We start from the raw sequence: 17,761 nt of genomic DNA, 5'->3' as shown, positions 1-17,761 counted from the left end.
CAGTATACACAATTTATACAATCATGGAAACAATCTAATGAGGAAAGAACAGGACTTTGTTTTTGAATAAATGGTGCTTGGAAAAATAAAATATATACCTAAAAATGTTTACAAATAAATTGGACAAAAAGAAATACCAGACCTATACGAGTCATGGGAATAAGGTTATAATTTTAAAAAGCACTGTGATAGTATCGAAAGTATTGATTATTTGAAGATATTCTTCTTGCAAAAGAAAATTAAGTTTGGGTATTGAAAAATAATAGGATGGAGGAGCCTGGCATAGTAGTACACATCTTTAATCCTAGCACTTGGGAAGCAGAAGCAAGTAGATTTCTGTAAGTTCAAGGCCATTGTGGTATACATAGAGACATAGAGAAGCCCAGGCCAGTCAGGGTTATACAGTGTGACTCTGCTTCAAAAAAAAAAAAAAAAAAAAAAAAGGAGGTGGCAGTGGTGCTGAGAGAGAGATGGCTCTGCAGTCAGGAAAAACATGTGTTGTTCTTGCTCTTGCAGGGAACCTGGGTTCAGTCCCCAGGTCCCATGTGACAGTTCAAAGCCATTTGAGAAAACTACACATCTAGAGGTCTGATGCATTCTTCTGACCTCCAAGGGTACCAGGCATGCTCATGGTGCACATACATATATGTAAGCAAAACACATACACATTAAAAAAAAAAAAAAAAACCCTAATCCTAAATCTCACAGCACTTCAGAACTTACCTTTACTATAAAGAGCTTTGTGCACTTTTGAAGGCTTCTCAACTGTTGAAGATGCTGAGAATCCAGGGGGTAATCGGACATGAACCAGTGTCAGTGTATTGGGCCGAGCTAATGGCTGCCTGAATGGACAAGTGCTGAAATACAACCTCACACCTGATGAGGGGGTAAAGACAGGCATTAGCAACAGAAAGGAAGAACCAGGACACGTGTAGTGAAGAAGTTTCACACATAAATACAGACTTCTGCAAAAACACACATCACTTTCCTCACTGGCATGAAATTATGGATTAGCAGTTTAAAGATATTTTTAGAAATTAGCAGTGACTCAATACATTGCTAAGTAAGAGCTTGTGACAAGCCAAGGGAACCTGCGACTCAGGTACGGCTCTGTCACTAAAAACAAGACACTTCACTTTGCAGGTCTGGTTATACATCACAATATAAAGATGGAAACAATACCTTCCACTAAAAAAAAAATCCTTATTATATGAATTCTCAACACAGCTTAATAACTAATGAAGGAGTGAAACCATTTCTAATCATAAATTTCCAATTCAAGTAGTATCAAAATGTGTATAGTAATGGCACAATTACAGAAACAAACATACCTGCATGAGTGACAGCCAGTAACTGACAGTCCAGTGACTCAGAATTTTCAATCACTGCTATCTGAACAATTGGCTTAAAAACGGAACGATCGATAGTCCTGTAAGAAACAAAACTGAAATGTATTTCTAGTCTGAGGCAGGTGTGTTGGCACACGCCTTTAATCCCAGTTCTAGGGAGACAAAGGCAAATGGATCTCTTTGAGTTTAAGGCTGGTCTACATGCTTAGTTCCAGGACATCCAGAGATATAACAGAGAGGTTCTGTCTCAATAAATAAATGAGATTAATTCCTAAAGTAACAGTAGGAAGTAGCAAGACTCCAGCATAGTTAAGACTGGCCCTCTTGCCAGGTGGTGGCGATACATGCCTTTAATCCTAGCACTCAGGGGAGGCAGAGGCAGGCAGATCTCTATGAGTTTCAGGCCAGACTGGTTTACAAGAGCTAGTTCCAGGACCAGCTCCAAAGCTACAGAGAAACCTTGTCTTAAAAAACCAAAAGGCTCGCCCTCTTACCAAGCCATTGAAAAGACCATTTTAAAGGGGTAAGTAAACTGAAGGAGCTAGAGTGTTCTCAAGGGATCAAATTCCCACTGCAGGGACCACTACTGATTAAAGGGAGAAAACATGAAGCCCCTCCAGATGCAGCGACGTAGTTTAGGTATCCTGTGTGTCCTGGCTTAGGAACCCAACTTGGACTCTAAGAACTTTGAATTGAACTCTGAACTGGTTGTTGCATACTTCCCAAACTCTTAGTTATCTGTAGACATTCTCCTTCCTTTATAATATAGGTCTTTACACTTTCATTTTCTATTAAGAACAGTGATATAACATTTGCAACAAACAGTTGGAGCTTAAAAGTTCCAGGGAAAGGGGTTGGAAGCCCAGCTAAGTGGTTGAATGCTTGCCTAGTCTGTGGGAGACCTTGGGCTTGATTCTCAGCACCTTTGAAAACAAAGTCCAAAAGGGAAAAACACAACAAGCTATACTTTACTCAGTAAGACACACCACCTTATGCTTCGAAACAACATGAGACGGTCAATAGCAACAAGGTTTCAAACACAACTTACGGTGATATTCCTTAACCAATCATCTTTTAGAGACGTTTGGAGCCTTAATTTAATCTTAGTATAGTATATATAACATATGTGCTACATATAAATAGCATAATGATGTCTGCAAATGAAATGCTGACAATAAAGGACATATTACCTAGCAATGTTTCCAGCAGCAGAGACAATGGCGTTTTGGGAAACTGAGGCAACTCTGCTCATCCCCTGTCCATCATGGCCCAAATCATAAACCTGTGAATGAAACAGTGCTCCTTCAGACACAATTATACAGCGTATACATTACATTAAAGTTGACTTGTTCTTTTAAAGTATAATTTGATGCCTAACAGAGAAGGAAATACTAGATTGTTTGAAATCTCACCAAATCAAACAAACAAAAATGGCCTAAAAAACTGTTTGAGGTGTTTATTGGGAAAAGCACACAATTGACGCAGGCATGGTGATACACACCAGCAATAACCGATACTGAGGACTGCAAGGTCATGATTGGCCACAAAGCAAGCTGAAGGCCAGCATAAACTACATGAGAATCCGCTGCAGTATACCCGCAGTTTGAATGACTAGATCATCTTCATAAAGCAGGGATGTGCTGGGTGTGTGGTGCATGCCTTTAATCCCAGTTCTTGGGAGGCAGAGGCCAGCCTGCTCAACAGAGTGAGTTCCAGTATATCCAGGCCTACCCAGAGAAACTTTATATTGAAAAACAAAAAACAAGAAAAAGAGGGATGTAAGTAGGTAAGACACTTCACTGGCTAAAGGTATGAGCAACTACCAACCTGACAATTTGAATTCCATCTCTGTACCATGAGAGAAAGAGAACTGACTCCTAAAGTTATCCTCCACCTCCACAAGAGAGCATGTCACAGGGGTGTGTGTATGCATGTGTGTACACACACACACAAATTGATTTTGCCAGGCAATGGTGGCGCACACCTTTAATCCCAGAACTCGGGAGGCAAAGACAGGCAGATCTCCATGAATTCAAGGCCAGCCTGGTCTGTCAAGTGAGTTCCAGGACAGGCTTCAAAGCTACAGAGAAATCCTGTCTCAAAAAACAAAAACGTCATAAGATCATATTGATCAAGTTGATATATTAAAAAAAAAGAATAAAAATGTGAATAAATACTAAAAAAAAAAAAAACGAACAAAAAAGTAATATTTAAAAACAAACAAAAAAACAGGAATGCTTTTCTACTTTTAAATGGTAGCAAATATGCATACATACCTGTATTACTCCTTTCTCTGACCGTGTATACAGAATATTTCTGGAATTATCAATTTCAATTTGAACAATAGGATCTAAAAGTAAAACAAAAGAAGAAAACCAAACCCCAAGGATTATCAATTGAACACGGAACGTATTCACAACAAAATAAAAGTGATGCATTAAGATTTGTATTTAGGGGCTTTCTACTCTCTTGCTTGGCTGTTAAAGTCTACAATAGCTATGTAAGGACCAAGCAAGGGAACATTAGATTAGACAAAGATGTCAAATACTGACATGGTCATGAGTAGCACAAATAACGTACACCTTCAAGCAAGGTACTGGACACTGCTCTCCAGTAATCCTGGCTTGTGGGAGACTACAGCACAAGAAGTGTTTAGAGATTGATATATTAAAGAGTAGTGGTGACGCACACCTTTAATCTCAGCACTCGGAGGCAGCACCAGACCAATCTCTGTTAAGTTCGAGGCCAGACTGGTCTACAGAGCTAGATTCAGGACAGCCAAGGCTACCAAAGAAAAACTGTCTTGAAAAATTAAAAAAAGAGGGGCTGCAGAGATGACTCAGCAGTTAAGAGCACTGGCTGCTCTTCCACAGTTCCCGAGTTCAATCCCCAGCAACCACATGGTGACTCTGCCCTCTTCTAGCCTGCAGGCATACATGTAGACAGATCCCTGTATACATAATAAATAAACATTAAAAAAATTAAAAAGAGAGAGAGAATAAATTAAGAGTTAGAAGTTAGGTTGTTCTATATACCAAGACTCTGTCTTAAAAACAACTGATTTTGTCTTCTAAATGATTTTTTAAATTTTGTTTTCAGATGGTCTCACTATGCAATTCTGTCTGGCCTCAAATTTGCTATGCAGCCCATGCTGGCTTTGAATGTACAAAAATGAACCTGTCTCTCTGTACTGGGATTAGAGGTATGTCCCACCATGCCCAGTTTAGATTACTCCTTCATCCAGTAATACTTAACAAACTATTTACTATATGCTAGAAAAACAAAGACTACTACACTTCTAATTTTTCAGGAATGAAAACAAAGGATGACATCCACAAAAGAGGTGGACGGACAACTGAGTGGTCAAGGGCACACACTGCCTCTGGCAGAGGTCTGAGTTTGATTCCCAACACTTACACTGCCTGCAATGCCAGCTCCTCGTCTCCACAGACGCCAAATACACATATATGCCCACAAATCCACACTGATACATACTCATAAAGAAATTTAAATTTAAATTCAAAGGAAAAAGAAAGCACCACAATACATACTAATTTCTAAAAACACATAGCATGTTTCCATAAGAGCGTATCACTTCACAGTGTGGCAGCCACAGTACTCCGTGTAAATAAACCTACTCTGTTAGCAGAGTGACAAAAATCTCTTACAGAACCACACAGAAGTGGCTCATGACAAAAAAATTCCATCGCTTAATTTTCTTTTTTAAGTTTCATTATATTACTTCACTTTAAAGCATCTTAAAATTATTACACCTGCTTGTTGCTAAGTTTGTTAAAATTCATGGATATAGATTGGGCAGTGGTGGCACATGTCTTTAATCCAGCACTAGGGAGGCAGAGGCAGGCAGTCTCTGAGTTCTATGCCAATCTGGTCTACAAGGTGAGTTCTAGGACAGCTGAGGCTACACAGAGAAACCCTGTCTTAAAAAAACAAAACAACAACAAAAGAAACAACAACAACAACAAAAAAAAAACCACAGAAAAAACCACAGAAATATAAATTTGACCTGGGGGTTTGTTCTAGACCATTTACCATATACAGAAAACTATCTTTCTTACTTGTGCATGTATGCTGTGTGTGGGGACAGACAGACCACACACACCTTTTTGTTTAAGAAGGAAAGGTGTTTTGGTCACATGATGCAGGAATGACCCAAAATTTGTAGGAAATAGCTAGGTGGAGATTAAAATCTGTTTTTCTGTTTTATGACACTGCCGCTCCCTGAGACACCTCACAGACATATAGCAAATACAATTTCATATGACAAGTATGACAACTAAGAAAGCAAATTTCTGAAGAAAATGTTAAGTTCAAAGTACCAAAAATTTTGCTTTATTTGCCAAATTTGTTTCCTACTTACCATCTTCTGAGAATGTGAACTGGAGCAAAGAAGGAACGAGGAAGGAAAGAGAGCTCTTTGAGTGGTTTATCTTCCTACATCTTTGACTGAACCAGCCTGCTTCTGCCTTGGAGAGAAACAAGATGTGTAATGCCATACAATGACAACTGTACCTACGCTCAGTGAAACCTCTAGTCTCCATGGACCACCACGGACTGTAAGCACGGTGAAACACACTTTTCAAAATTAACTCGTTATTCTATAATTAAAAATATCTACTAAGTACAACAAATAACTTTGAAGACACATTATTCAATGAAAAGTCAATTGTAAACATAACTAATTGAGGACAGACATTTACAAAAGTGTACAGACACATGTAAACAGGTATTTATTTGTGTGTATAAATACACATATGCCAATTTAAATATCATGCTTTAAAACAGTGTCTCTCAACTTTCCTAATGCTGTGACCCTTTAATATAGTTCCTCACGTTGTGGTTAACTCCCAATTATAAAATTATTTTTGTTGCTACTTCATAACTGCAATTTTGCTACTGTTAAGAATTGTACTAAAAATATCTGATATGCAACTCCCCCCAAGGGGGTCCTGACCCACAGGTTGAGAACCATTGCTTTAAAGACACATACCAAACAGATCACCACAATGACACTGGTGTTTGTCTAACACTAATAAAGCTCTGAGCTCAAGTTCCAGAATACCAATATTTGCGCAAGACAGAAGGGTTTTACCTAGGAAGAGGACTAGGTCTTATGGGTATAGAGTAGTTTGGTTTATGCTTGAATATTTTTCTTAATAATATATAGAATAAAATTAGAAAATTAAAACAAATGCTCTTCTTTTGCTTTTCAAAAGGATAACAAAAACCAAATTTGTAAATGTTAATGCTTACTTGGTATGCTACTTCATACAAACAGCCGTCCTTTCCAGCCAAAAAAATTCTGCCATTATCAGTGGAAGTGATGGTTAAGAGGTAAGTGTTATCAGTCGGAAGAGAATACAAAGGATCTGGCAGCAGCTGCATCCCGCCACACATGCTGTCATTAAGAATGCCAGAACCTGCAGGTGTGCAACAAGAAAAACCAGAGAACAGTGCTTAGTTTTCTGAAAGCTAAAAGGATCCTTACATTATCTTGAGAACTGGTAACTTAGCTGGGCGATAGTGGCGCACGCCTTTAATCCCAGTACTTAGGAGGCAGAGGCAGGTGGATCTCTGTGAGTTCAAGGCCAGCCTGGTCTAGAGATTGAGTTCCAGTACAGCCAGGACTATACAGTGAAACTTTGTCTCATAAAAGCAATAAATAAATACATAAATTTAAACAAAACAGTTTAACACAGTGGCCACTGTGGTGGTGGGTGTGGTGTAGTGTAAAGTGCTTGTGTCTATATGTAAGGCCCTGAACTCAATTCCTAGAGCATGCATGCATACATAGAGTTTCACTAAAGATAATTTAAACTGCACCTATAGTACACATATTTGTTATACAGCAAAATATCAAAAACAAACTGAAACTCGTGAGGATTTAGTACTAAAAACCATTATAATGCTAATTTTCAACACACTATTATTTTTAAAAACCTAGCGTATGAGTTACCGTACCTGTTTGTACATTAGCATAGCTGAGTCCAAGAATTACTATATCCACAGGGGTTGCCAAAACCAGCAGGTGTCGTACATGAGGTTGAAAGATGCCTACAGCAAAACAGACAAAGGTAAATTATTTCCTGAAAAACCACAGAATGTAGGCATGAATAAAATATGGTTACACCATTAAAGTGAGCTCCTAATTAGACAGCAAAAGTCTAAATCTGGGTCAACAAACTGTGTTTAAATATTACTATGTTAAAGCACTAAAGTACATAAACAGTAGAAAATAGGAAATAACTGACTCAACAACGCCATTTAAAAACTGTCGCACACTCGGGGGCTGGAGAGTCGGCTCAGTGGTTGAGAGCACTGACTTACTGACTACTCTTCCAGGGGACAGGGTTCAATTCGCAGCACCCACATGGTAGCTCATAACTGTCTGTAACTCCAGGATCCACCACCCTCACACATACATATAGGCAAAACACAAATCAATTAAAATAAAAAAGTGTAGCACACACAGGCAGTACAAACATTATTCAGCCACACAAAAGTAGGAAATTTTGAAGACAGCATTTGAGGTGGCCCAAGTTGGCCTCAATCCTGTGATTTAGCTGAAGATAACTTTGAACTCCTCCCTCCGCCTCCCCAGTGCCGGGATCAGAAGCATGTGCTGCCGCACCTGGCTGAAAAGGGAGGAAATTCAGATATCCAACATGCATGATCTGTGACAACAAAAACTAAGTGAAGCAAGCTGGATAGAATAACAGATGCTACAGGTAAGAAGTCACTCGTATAGGTGGCTGCCAGGTGTTAGAGAAGAGAAATATTTTGATTGACTCTAACACATTTGGAGGCCACGCGTACAGTCAGAATCTCATCCTGATAGTTTTATTTCTTGATGGAGGTGGGTCTTGTAATAATAAAGAAACTGCCTCGGCCCTCATAGGACAGAAAATTAGGTAGGTGGAGTAAACAGAAGAGAATGCTGTGATAAAGAAGCTGAGTCATGGAGTCGCCATGATTCTCCTTCTCCAGACAGACGCAGGTTAAGATCCTCCCTGGTAAGCCAGCTCGTGGGCTACACAGAATATTAGAAATGGGTTAGAACAATATGTAAGAGCTAGCCAATAGGAAACTGGAACTAGCCGGGCCAGGCAGTGTTTGAAAGAATATAGTTTCCATGTAATTATTTCTGGGCATAACCTAGCCATGCGGGCGGCCGGGTGCCAGGGACGCAGCCCTGCCGCCGCTCCTATTTCAACAATTTCTTACCAGCTTTTGGTTTCACAAGTCCCACAGCAAGAATTGTTTCACTGAGTCCATCAAAATAGGCAAGGTCACCTCTGCTCAAAGTAAAGAAAACATGTTTATATATATAATATATACATACTTAAAATCTTATTTACAATGTACTTTATTAGTTTAGATATCAGAGTAAAAACCTAAAACAGCAAACAAAACTAGTGAAGAATTAAGACCCAGGCACAAGACCTTTCTAAGGATAAGATAGAGAAACATTCTAAATATCTGTCCAGCTGGGCTGCAAGCAATGACTCTCAAGTTAACACCAATCTCCAGCTGCAACAGGGGCAGGTGTGTGGAGAGGACTCTCTGGGAAGGCACTCATAAAACTTAATGATACGAGTAGAATGGGAAAAATTCCCCAGTGCCTAATCTGCACCCTAAAGTAGGGAAATTATAAAGGAATTCAGAAATCCATGCTACCGGGGTAACTACAGCAACAAACAAATCCAAGTTCAGCTTAACTCTATACCTGGAAAAAAGTCAGTCTACTCACCGAACCCTAATCAATGAGGAGGAATATCCATGTCTCAAGATAATAGTATTTGTTAAATAATGAGTGTAAGATTTGACTAGAAAAGTAAAAATGTCACTAACGTCAGCATTTTAGAGCAATCACAATCACAGACCATTGCTATAATGACTAACACGCCCATGGACACATCTAGTTAAATACAGTTTTAACTGGAAGTATCTTTCTGTAGTATATAAGTTGTCATATGGTATAATTGATGCAATTAAGTATTTTGCATATGTGTTCATGTGCATATGCATGTTTCTAAGTAAAAGGAGTATTAGTTATTCGAAGCAAGAGTAACAGCTTAACTACGCGGACCTTCTATGACACTTCCTATCTCGATGGATGACTCCCATAGGTAACTGAGTAACTGAAATAACACAAAACTCACCTCTAAAGGCTAAGAGAGCTAACTGATCATATACTACTCTAGTTAAGAAACACTGACTTTGGATTTTAAATATTCGATATATTTAATTCACAAAGTCAAAAACCATAAAACAACCAAAATATCATTTCAATAATTATCAGCTTCATAGTCCATAGAAATGCAAGGAAAGGGAGTCTTTGTAAAATGCCCAATAAGGGACCGCCACAGGGCCCACATGGTGGAAAAAGAACTAACTCATGCAGGCTGTCTTCAGACTGCCACTTATGCACTGTGATACACACACCCACACCCCTAAACCCAGGCCCACACACATACACACAAAAGAAATAAAATATAATCAAAAAAATAAAAATGCCAAATAATGGCTCAAAAATACCAACATATAATCTTTTCTGCAGACTACAAACTTGGAATATATGCCTTGCTTCTCGGGAAGTCCTTTGAAAGGTGGATATAACTCAATGAGAGAATTCATGAGACACTAGGTTTAATCCCCAGGACTCAAACAAGCAAACCAACTAACAAATAACAACAAAGAATAAGAGCAGAATCTTGGTTGGGGAATGTAGCTCCATGATAGAGTGCTTGCCATGAGTAGACTGAATAGTACCAAGAGCACAGTTCAAGAAATTCTTACAAATAAAATCACATTGTGTGTATGTGTGCAGAGGTGTTTGTGTGCATGCACGTATAGAAGAAGCCAGAGGTTAGTCAATGTTGGCTGTCTTTTTTCATTCTCTACCTTACTCTTTCAGACAATTGTTCTCCCTGAACCTGGAATTCACTGTCTCCAGGTAGACCAGTTGGCCAGAAAGACCTCAGCATTTGCCTGCCTCTGCCCTTCAAGGGCTGGGCTTCCATGGCTTTTATGTGAGTCGTAAGGAGCTGAGCTCTGACTTGCTTGCTTGCATAGCAAGTACTTTAGTCATGAACCATCTTCCTAGCCCCCCAATCCACATCTCAATGCCCCCCCCCCATGACTAGTATGCACATTGGGAAACACTCACCCAGACAAGATAAACAAAAGGTAAAACCAGACAGTTTCTCATGAGTAGACCATGAGCTGTAACAAGCAATAAAAGTTAAGAGGATTCCAACCCAGCCTTCCATACATACCCATCTTCATAGTTCCACATGAATATGTCACTGTCAATTGTCAGCCACGCTCTGCTGATAGCAGGGAAAACCCCCATCATGCAGTTACACTGCATATCTGAGGAAGCATGATGTAAGGTGCAAAGAGTTCAATTATTTTTCACACTATTTCCTCAATAGCTTTTGACTTAAAACATATGATTAAAAGACGATCTCTTGGTTAGATGTATCACCCGATGACTCAGCACTTGCCTGGCACCCATGAGGCTCCTGTCACGTTCCTTTCTTTCTTCTCCCTTTCCTTTCCTCTCCCCCTTTTTTTCTTTATATAATTTTATTTATTGTGTGTGTATGTGTTTTATGCTAATGTTTGTGTACCATGTGTGTGTGTGCCTGGTGGCCATGGAGGCCCGAAGAGGGCCTTGGAGCCCGAGGGACTGGAGTTACAGTTGTAAGCCATCAAGTGGGTGCTGGGAATCTAATCTGGGTCCTCTGCAAGAGCAGAGAGTGATCTTTACTGCTGAATTAGTTCCAGCCGGTAAGACTTTTTCCTTCTTTCTTGAGAGAGTCTCACTGTTAGCTCAAGCTGGCCTGGGAGCTGCAATCCTCTTGCCTTATCCTCACAACTGCTGGGGTTACAGGTATGTATTATTATGCTTATCTGCTCTGTCCCTTCCTTCCAAGACTGGGTCGCACGATTAAGCTCTGTCTGCGTGTCCTGGAACTCACTAATGTAGACCAGGCTGGCCGTAACCTCATAAAAATCAGCCTACCTCGATCTCACAAGTGCTGGGATTAAAGGTGTGAGCTGCCATGCCTGACCCATGCTTATCTACTCTAAAATAGGAAGCAAACTACCCAGTATATTATAAGGTCTATAATATACTCCAAGCTGGCTGCAAGAGTACCATAATCCTCCTGCCTCAACCTCAAGAGTACTGGCAATACAGATATATGTCAGCACTGAAGACTAAAATTTGGGGTGAGGTAGGTAACGAGGATTGAGCAGCTGGGCCTCAGCCCTGCCAGACAAATGCTCTAGCACTGAGCTTTATCCATGGCTCTGAAAACACTTAAATAACTTGTAGACATTATGTAAGCATAGAACAGGAATTATAGTAATGAAAACACTAATCTAATATTTATAAAATAGATAAATTAAAAACAATAGGATACGTCCAAACTGTTCAACCAGCTCAGGTGGGAGGGGGACTCTTCGGATAGTGCTGATCTCCGGAAGGCTGGGTACTGACAGCAAACCTGGTCCCTGTAGAGGGTAATCCATATCCGACATTCCGGAAACAGTAGGATTGTCTACAAAAAAAGAAAAGGAAGCATTTATAGACAACAGTAAAGTACCACACACCAACTAGAATAAGATAAGCAATTCATGCCACCTCTACTCCACCCCACCCTACCCCACCCCACCCCAGAGCCTATGATGTCTCAAAATTAAGGAGTTCTGACCTGTTACAGAGTAGACTTGAGAAATCTCATTGTCCCAGGATGGGACAGTTATTGGCTTCAATCACGAGCAAAAGTTATCAAGCTTGGGGATGTAGTTGAGTTAGCACAGTTCTTGCCTAGCATACGTGAATACCTGGCTGTGATTCCTAGCTCAGCAAAAACAGGACATGGTGGCATACGCCTGTATTCCTAGCACTCTAGAGGTGACAGCAAGAGGATCAGGAATTCAAAGTTACCCTTGACTACAGTTAAAAACCAGACTAAGTTATATTAGATTTTGTCCTAAAAAATCAAAACAACGTCCAAATCAAACAATCCATTCTCCTTTCTTTGGATTTCTCCTCCAGACCGACCTGTCACACACAAATAGTACCAAAAATGCTATATATGATTGGTGGCAACCACAGACTACTCTCAATAAAGAATTTTTTTTTTTTTTTGAGACAGGGTTTCTCTGTAGCTTTGGAGCCTGTCCTGGAACTAGTGTAGCCCAGGCTGTAGCCCAGAGATCTGCCTGTCTCTGCCTCCCCAGTGCTGGCTTTAAAGGCATGTGCCACCACCACCCAGCCTAAAATACAATTTTAATACAACAATGTACCTATGAAACGAAGTAGCAATGCAAAAAAGATGAATAAATTCAGTGAGGATGAGAATGTGAATGGTCAAGAAAACTTTCAAAGAAACTAAAGACTTTCTTTTTGTGGAGACAGGCTCTCAATGTATAGTTCTGGCCAGTCTGGAACTCACTATGTAGCCCAGATTGACCTCAAACTCAAAGAGATCTTCCTGCCTCTGCCTTCTATGTGCTGAGATTAAAGATCATTGTGCCGCTGGGCGGTGGTGGTACATGCCTTTAATCCCAGCACTCAGGAGGCAGAGGCAGGCAGATCTCTGTCAGTTCGAGGCCAGCCTGGTCTACAAGAGCTAGTTCCAGGATAGGCTCCAAAGCAACACAGAGAAACTCTATCTCAAAAAACAAACAAACAAAAGACCACCATGCCTGGTTTAAACTAGAGACTTTCATGAAGAGTCTGGGAAGAGCTAGGTGATGGTGGCACATGCCTTTAATCTAAGCCAGGCCAATCTCTGTGTTCGAGGTCAGTATCGTCTACAGAATGAGTTCCAGGAGAGCCCGGGCTATACAGAAAGACTCTGGGAAGAGTCTGTTAGGCAGAGAAAAAACAAATGCTAGAAGTTTGGAAAGGCATTAGTGCGAGGAGGAAGGATATGCAAAGTATTTTACGAGTATCACAAAGCATGACTCTATATCTTGTTTTCAAACTTAAGGGGGAAGGACAAATTAAGATGATTGGCTAACAGGACAAACACTCTATAAGGCAAGCCCGTGTGTTAGTAGTTGTCAAGTACGATGGCTACCTTTGCTTCTGGTATTTCTGACTTAAAAATCTCACAAAGAATTTCTACAAACCGTTAGAAATGTATTGGTTACTTTACATCGATTATCCAGTTCGCCTCCGTTTTTGCTCACAAGTCTCAACTGGACCTTAACCTTTCTCTGCTTTTCTCCAACTTTCCTGTACCAAGGGCCACTTTGTAGCAACTAATGCAATTCCACAAACCTTTAGCTGGCTATAATTTTTTAATTAAGGTAAATACTTTCCAGTTATCTCGATGGTTGACAGATAAACTTTGTTCTCCTCTCTCTGTCAGTCGGCATTCTGACTCCTCTGTTTCTTTATTGGTTCGTTCCGGCACTGTATTTGCTAACTGCACACATAAGATATGCCTCTGAGACAACATTAGAGATTTCCAAATTATCTCCTTTGTTTTTCTGATTGGCGCACCGCTGACACAAGAAATGTACAAAAATGGAAACTGGATCACAAGATTCTTCTCATTTGAATTCAATGAGCTTGCTCTTACCTCTTTAAGTATCTACAACGAACAAGTGTAGACAAGAAAAAAAATTCAAAGGGGGGCTGGAGAGATGGCTCAGTGGTTAAGAGCACTGGCTGCTCTTCTAAAGGTCCTGAGTTCAAGTCCCAGCAACCACATGATAGCTCACACCTATCCGTAATACGATCTGGTGCCCTCTTCTGGCCTGCAGACAAACATGCAGGCACAATACTATATTCATAATAGTTTAAAAAAAAATTCAAAGGGGTTTGCTCTTCTTCAAACATTTAGAAAAACAAGCCCTAATCTCTGAATGTGCTCGTAGGCACCAACGTGCAGATAAGGACAGAGACAGAGAATCAGAATGAATTTTTTTAGGCGGAGAAACAGGACACCACTGGACCGGCTCACTCACTTGGGGCGGACACCATGAGCAGCTCAGAGAGGTCTGGGTACATGCGGTCTTCTTGCAACTGTCGGTCGATAAGCCTCCCCGCATTTTCCAAAGCTTCCTGCAGGGAGGCGGCCGACGACGTAGAGGCCACCATCACCGAGCCCAGCACAGACGACGGCATGTCGACCACCGCGGACACCACGTTACAAAAATACTGCAAACTCGAGGCGAGCCGAGAAAAAAACCAAGAGACTTCAGAACCGCTCCCTGGGACGCGCGCGCCAAACGAAAACCTCGGCGCCGGATCATGACGCACTTCCGGCTCGTCCTCCTGGGTCCAGGGAGACGCCGTTTCAGGGACGTGAAGAGGAAGCAGTTGAGGGGGTTGGACGTGGGCTCTGGCTGAGGGAGGAGGCTGGAATTTAGTCGATAGATTGCCAGGGGAGGGGAGGAGGGGAAGGAGAGAGGAGAGGGACGGGGTAGGAAGGGAAAGAGAGGTGGAACTCCGGGTGCCGGAGCAGGCGAGGGGGGCTCTTGCCGTGGGCTCTGCGGGGTGACCCCGCGCGCGAGCCGAACCTTGGCTCTTCCCGCACGCGAGTCGGAATGCGGCGACTGCGGCTTTTTAGGAGTGCACGCACCCGTTGTCATAGTGCCCTGATGACTTCTAACGGTAGTTGGTAATTGGTCCCTGGTTCGAGAAATTATATGTGTGTGTGTGTGTGTGTGTGTGTGTGTGTGTGCCAGAATTTTACAGCATTCCAAACAGTGGGGTAAATTCAAAATCTTTAGATTTCCCTACGTGTGTACCTCTGTCCTTGGCTCTGTAGCCAGTCTTTGTGGGAATGTGTGTGTGTGTGTGTGTGTGTGTGTGTGTGTGTGTACGTGTATTGGAAGTCAAGGAGGTGTGGTGTCTCATGCCTTTAATACAGTATTAGGAAGCTGAGGCAGGAGGATTGTCAGGCTAGTGTGGGCTACAGAGTGTAATCCTATCTCAAGCTAGAGGGAGGGAAGAGAGGGACGGAAGGAGAGAGACGGATTGAGTAGGTCGTGCCTATAGTTCCAGAGCTTGGGAAGTAGAAGCAGGTGTTGAAGATCATCCTCGGCTACTCACAAGTTTATATAAGCCTATGAAACTTGAGACTTTTGCTTCACTGCTTTTTCCCGTATTGCATTGTGGGAGCACTCATATGATTCACGGGTTTATTCTAAGTTTAGACTTCGGGGATTAATGTAGGCACTCAGTAGGCCATATAGTTCTAGGAAACAACGTCTTCTGTGTCGGGCATCCTGCCTTCTGTTGGAAATATTAAACTAATAAACTTTTTCCCTTTGAGATAGTTAATGCAAAAATAAAGTGACTGCATCATGAAGTCCAGGCTTAGAGGCACACACTTGTAATTGGGAGCCAGCCTGGGCTGTGTAGTGGAGACCCATCTCAGAAACAAAAAGAAAATGAAAATTACTATAATGATAGGCTTTCGTTGTAGATTGTTTAGTGGGGAATAAATATACATTTCAGAAGAGCAATGAGAGGGAAGAAAAAGGCGTTACCCAACAGAAGCGAACTTCACTAGATAAGGAAACCACCCACCTGCCCAAAGCAGCCAGGGTGTTGCTGCCCTACCCCCACAGTTTCTCTGTGTAGCCCTGGCTGTCCTGGACTCACTCTGTATGCCAGGCTGGCCTCCATCTCACAGAGATCCACCTGCTCTGCCTTCTGAGCACTGGGATTGAAGACATGTGCCACCAACTGGCTTTCTTTTTTTCTTTTTTTTTTTTTTTTTTTTTTAAGAGCCTGGATTTCACTATGTCTTGAACTCACAATGGAACCCAGACAGGATTCAAACTTCAATCCCCCTGCCTTAAGGACCAGAATAACTATGATTACAGGTACCATCTAACATACTCAGTCCAAATCTTTTAAACTTCTAGGACCTCACAAAAGGTTTTTTTTTTTTTCTTTTCTGTGTGTGTGGGTGTGTGTGTGGGTGGGTGTGTTTGAGACAGGGTTTCTCTGTGTAACCACCTAGCTGTTCTGGAACTCACTTATAGACCAGGCTGGCCTTGAGCTCACAGAGATCCGCCCGCCTCTGCGTCCAGAGTGCTGGGATTAAAGGTGCCACCACCACCCAGCTTGTTTTCTCAATACTGCTGTCCTAAAGCTCTCTGCTAATTCCTGTCAATTGTATATGTTCTGAAGAAATAAGTCTGCTGAAGGAGAGATGCTTTGAGTCCTATGTTTAATTGAAGAAAAGTTTTATTTTGTGTATGTGTATGTCTGAATGTATGTTATGTGTGCATATGGCCATGGAGGCCAGAAGAGGGTATCGGACACCCTGGTTCCGGAGTTACAGGCAAATGTTATTAATCCCAAAGACGGGAGGAGGAAGTCCACCAACCCTAACCATAATGACCAAATTAATTAAAGCAAGCAATTAATTAAAGCAGGCTTTTCTATTCATGTACACAGCTTGCCATCCCTTAGAGTATATCCATCTTACTCCATTAGTGTCTCTGGGGAAAGTCTAGAAAACATGTTCCTTATTTCTTCTCAGTTAAGGAAGCTTTTTTAGTTCTTCATATTTTGGCAAGTTAATGCCTGTGCTATTCTGTGTTTTGCCAATTGAGTTGATTTTTATCTCCTAAAATAAAGATGACTTCATTTCTTTTTTTGTTGTTATTTTTTGAGACAGGGTTTCTCTGTGTAGCCCTGACTATTCTGGAAATCAATTTGTAGACCTCTTTAGCCTTGAACTCACAGAGATCCACCTTACCCTGCCTCCCAGGGATTAAAGGTATATGCTACCACCACCCGTTGAAATTTCTGAATATTAACATTTTCATGACATGACTAACCTACTTGTATTTTGACCTCATAGCAAAGCCCTTCTGCCTTCTCTAAAGGAGATAGTTCCATGCTCTCAGTGAAACCATTGTAGAACCCCACCTAGGAGAAACTTTGTCTTTCTCATACATTCGAAGCCATGAGAAACTGTAAAATAGGCATAGTAAGAGATTAACAACAATAATAAGGTAGAACTATCAAAACAATATCCTGCGATGATTTACACTTGGGAGGCAGTAGGTAAAATAAGCGTTTCTTGGGCAGAAGTACTGTGACACCTTAATGGCAGGCAGTACTGTGTGCAGACCCTAGACAAAAGGTTGATTCATACCTATACAGGACAGAGCAGTTTGGTGTGGCATCTCATCGTGGCTCAGAACAGTATTCATTCAGAACTTCTAATTGGTTTCTTTAAAATAATATTTTATGTATATCTGTGTGCCTGAGTGCATGTCTGTGCACTTTAGGGTCCAGGGCAGCTTGACTATACTGTTGCCATGACAGGCTCAATAGAAGCCAGTCAAAGAGTAGGCCTAAGTTGCAGTTTACCCTAAGGAAATACCTTAGAGTG

The 17,761-nt window shown here is 41.2% G+C and overlaps 1 protein-coding gene across 2 annotated transcripts in view; it reads right to left on the bottom strand.

Annotated features, from left to right (window-relative positions):
* The window catches only part of Nup155 (nucleoporin 155), a 48,925-nt gene extending 34,288 nt beyond the window's left edge, over positions 1-14,637 (bottom strand). For both annotated transcript variants that reach the window (XM_050139053.1, XM_050139054.1), the window contains exons 1-11: positions 14,367-14,637; positions 11,804-11,941; positions 10,649-10,745; positions 8,595-8,665; positions 7,332-7,424; positions 6,624-6,790; positions 5,731-5,836; positions 3,626-3,699; positions 2,540-2,631; positions 1,332-1,429; positions 724-876 (exon numbers count right to left, since the gene is read on the bottom strand). In XM_050139053.1, the coding sequence (XP_049995010.1) occupies positions 724-876; positions 1,332-1,429; positions 2,540-2,631; positions 3,626-3,699; positions 5,731-5,836; positions 6,624-6,790; positions 7,332-7,424; positions 8,595-8,665; positions 10,649-10,745; positions 11,804-11,941; positions 14,367-14,526 (1,249 nt within the window). In that variant the 5' untranslated portion in view covers positions 14,527-14,637. The remainder of the gene's footprint in view (positions 1-723; positions 877-1,331; positions 1,430-2,539; positions 2,632-3,625; positions 3,700-5,730; positions 5,837-6,623; positions 6,791-7,331; positions 7,425-8,594; positions 8,666-10,648; positions 10,746-11,803; positions 11,942-14,366) is intronic.
* Positions 14,638-17,761: the final 3,124 nt, after the last annotated feature.

Source organism: Alexandromys fortis, unplaced genomic scaffold (assembly GCF_014885135.2).
Source record: "Alexandromys fortis isolate MF-2015 unplaced genomic scaffold, M_Fortis_MF-2015_v1.1 scaffold_37, whole genome shotgun sequence".
NCBI classification, from domain to species: domain Eukaryota; kingdom Metazoa; phylum Chordata; class Mammalia; order Rodentia; family Cricetidae; genus Alexandromys; species Alexandromys fortis.
Note: the sequence above shows the minus strand (reverse complement) of the source record. Positions and strands in the feature narration are given on the sequence as shown.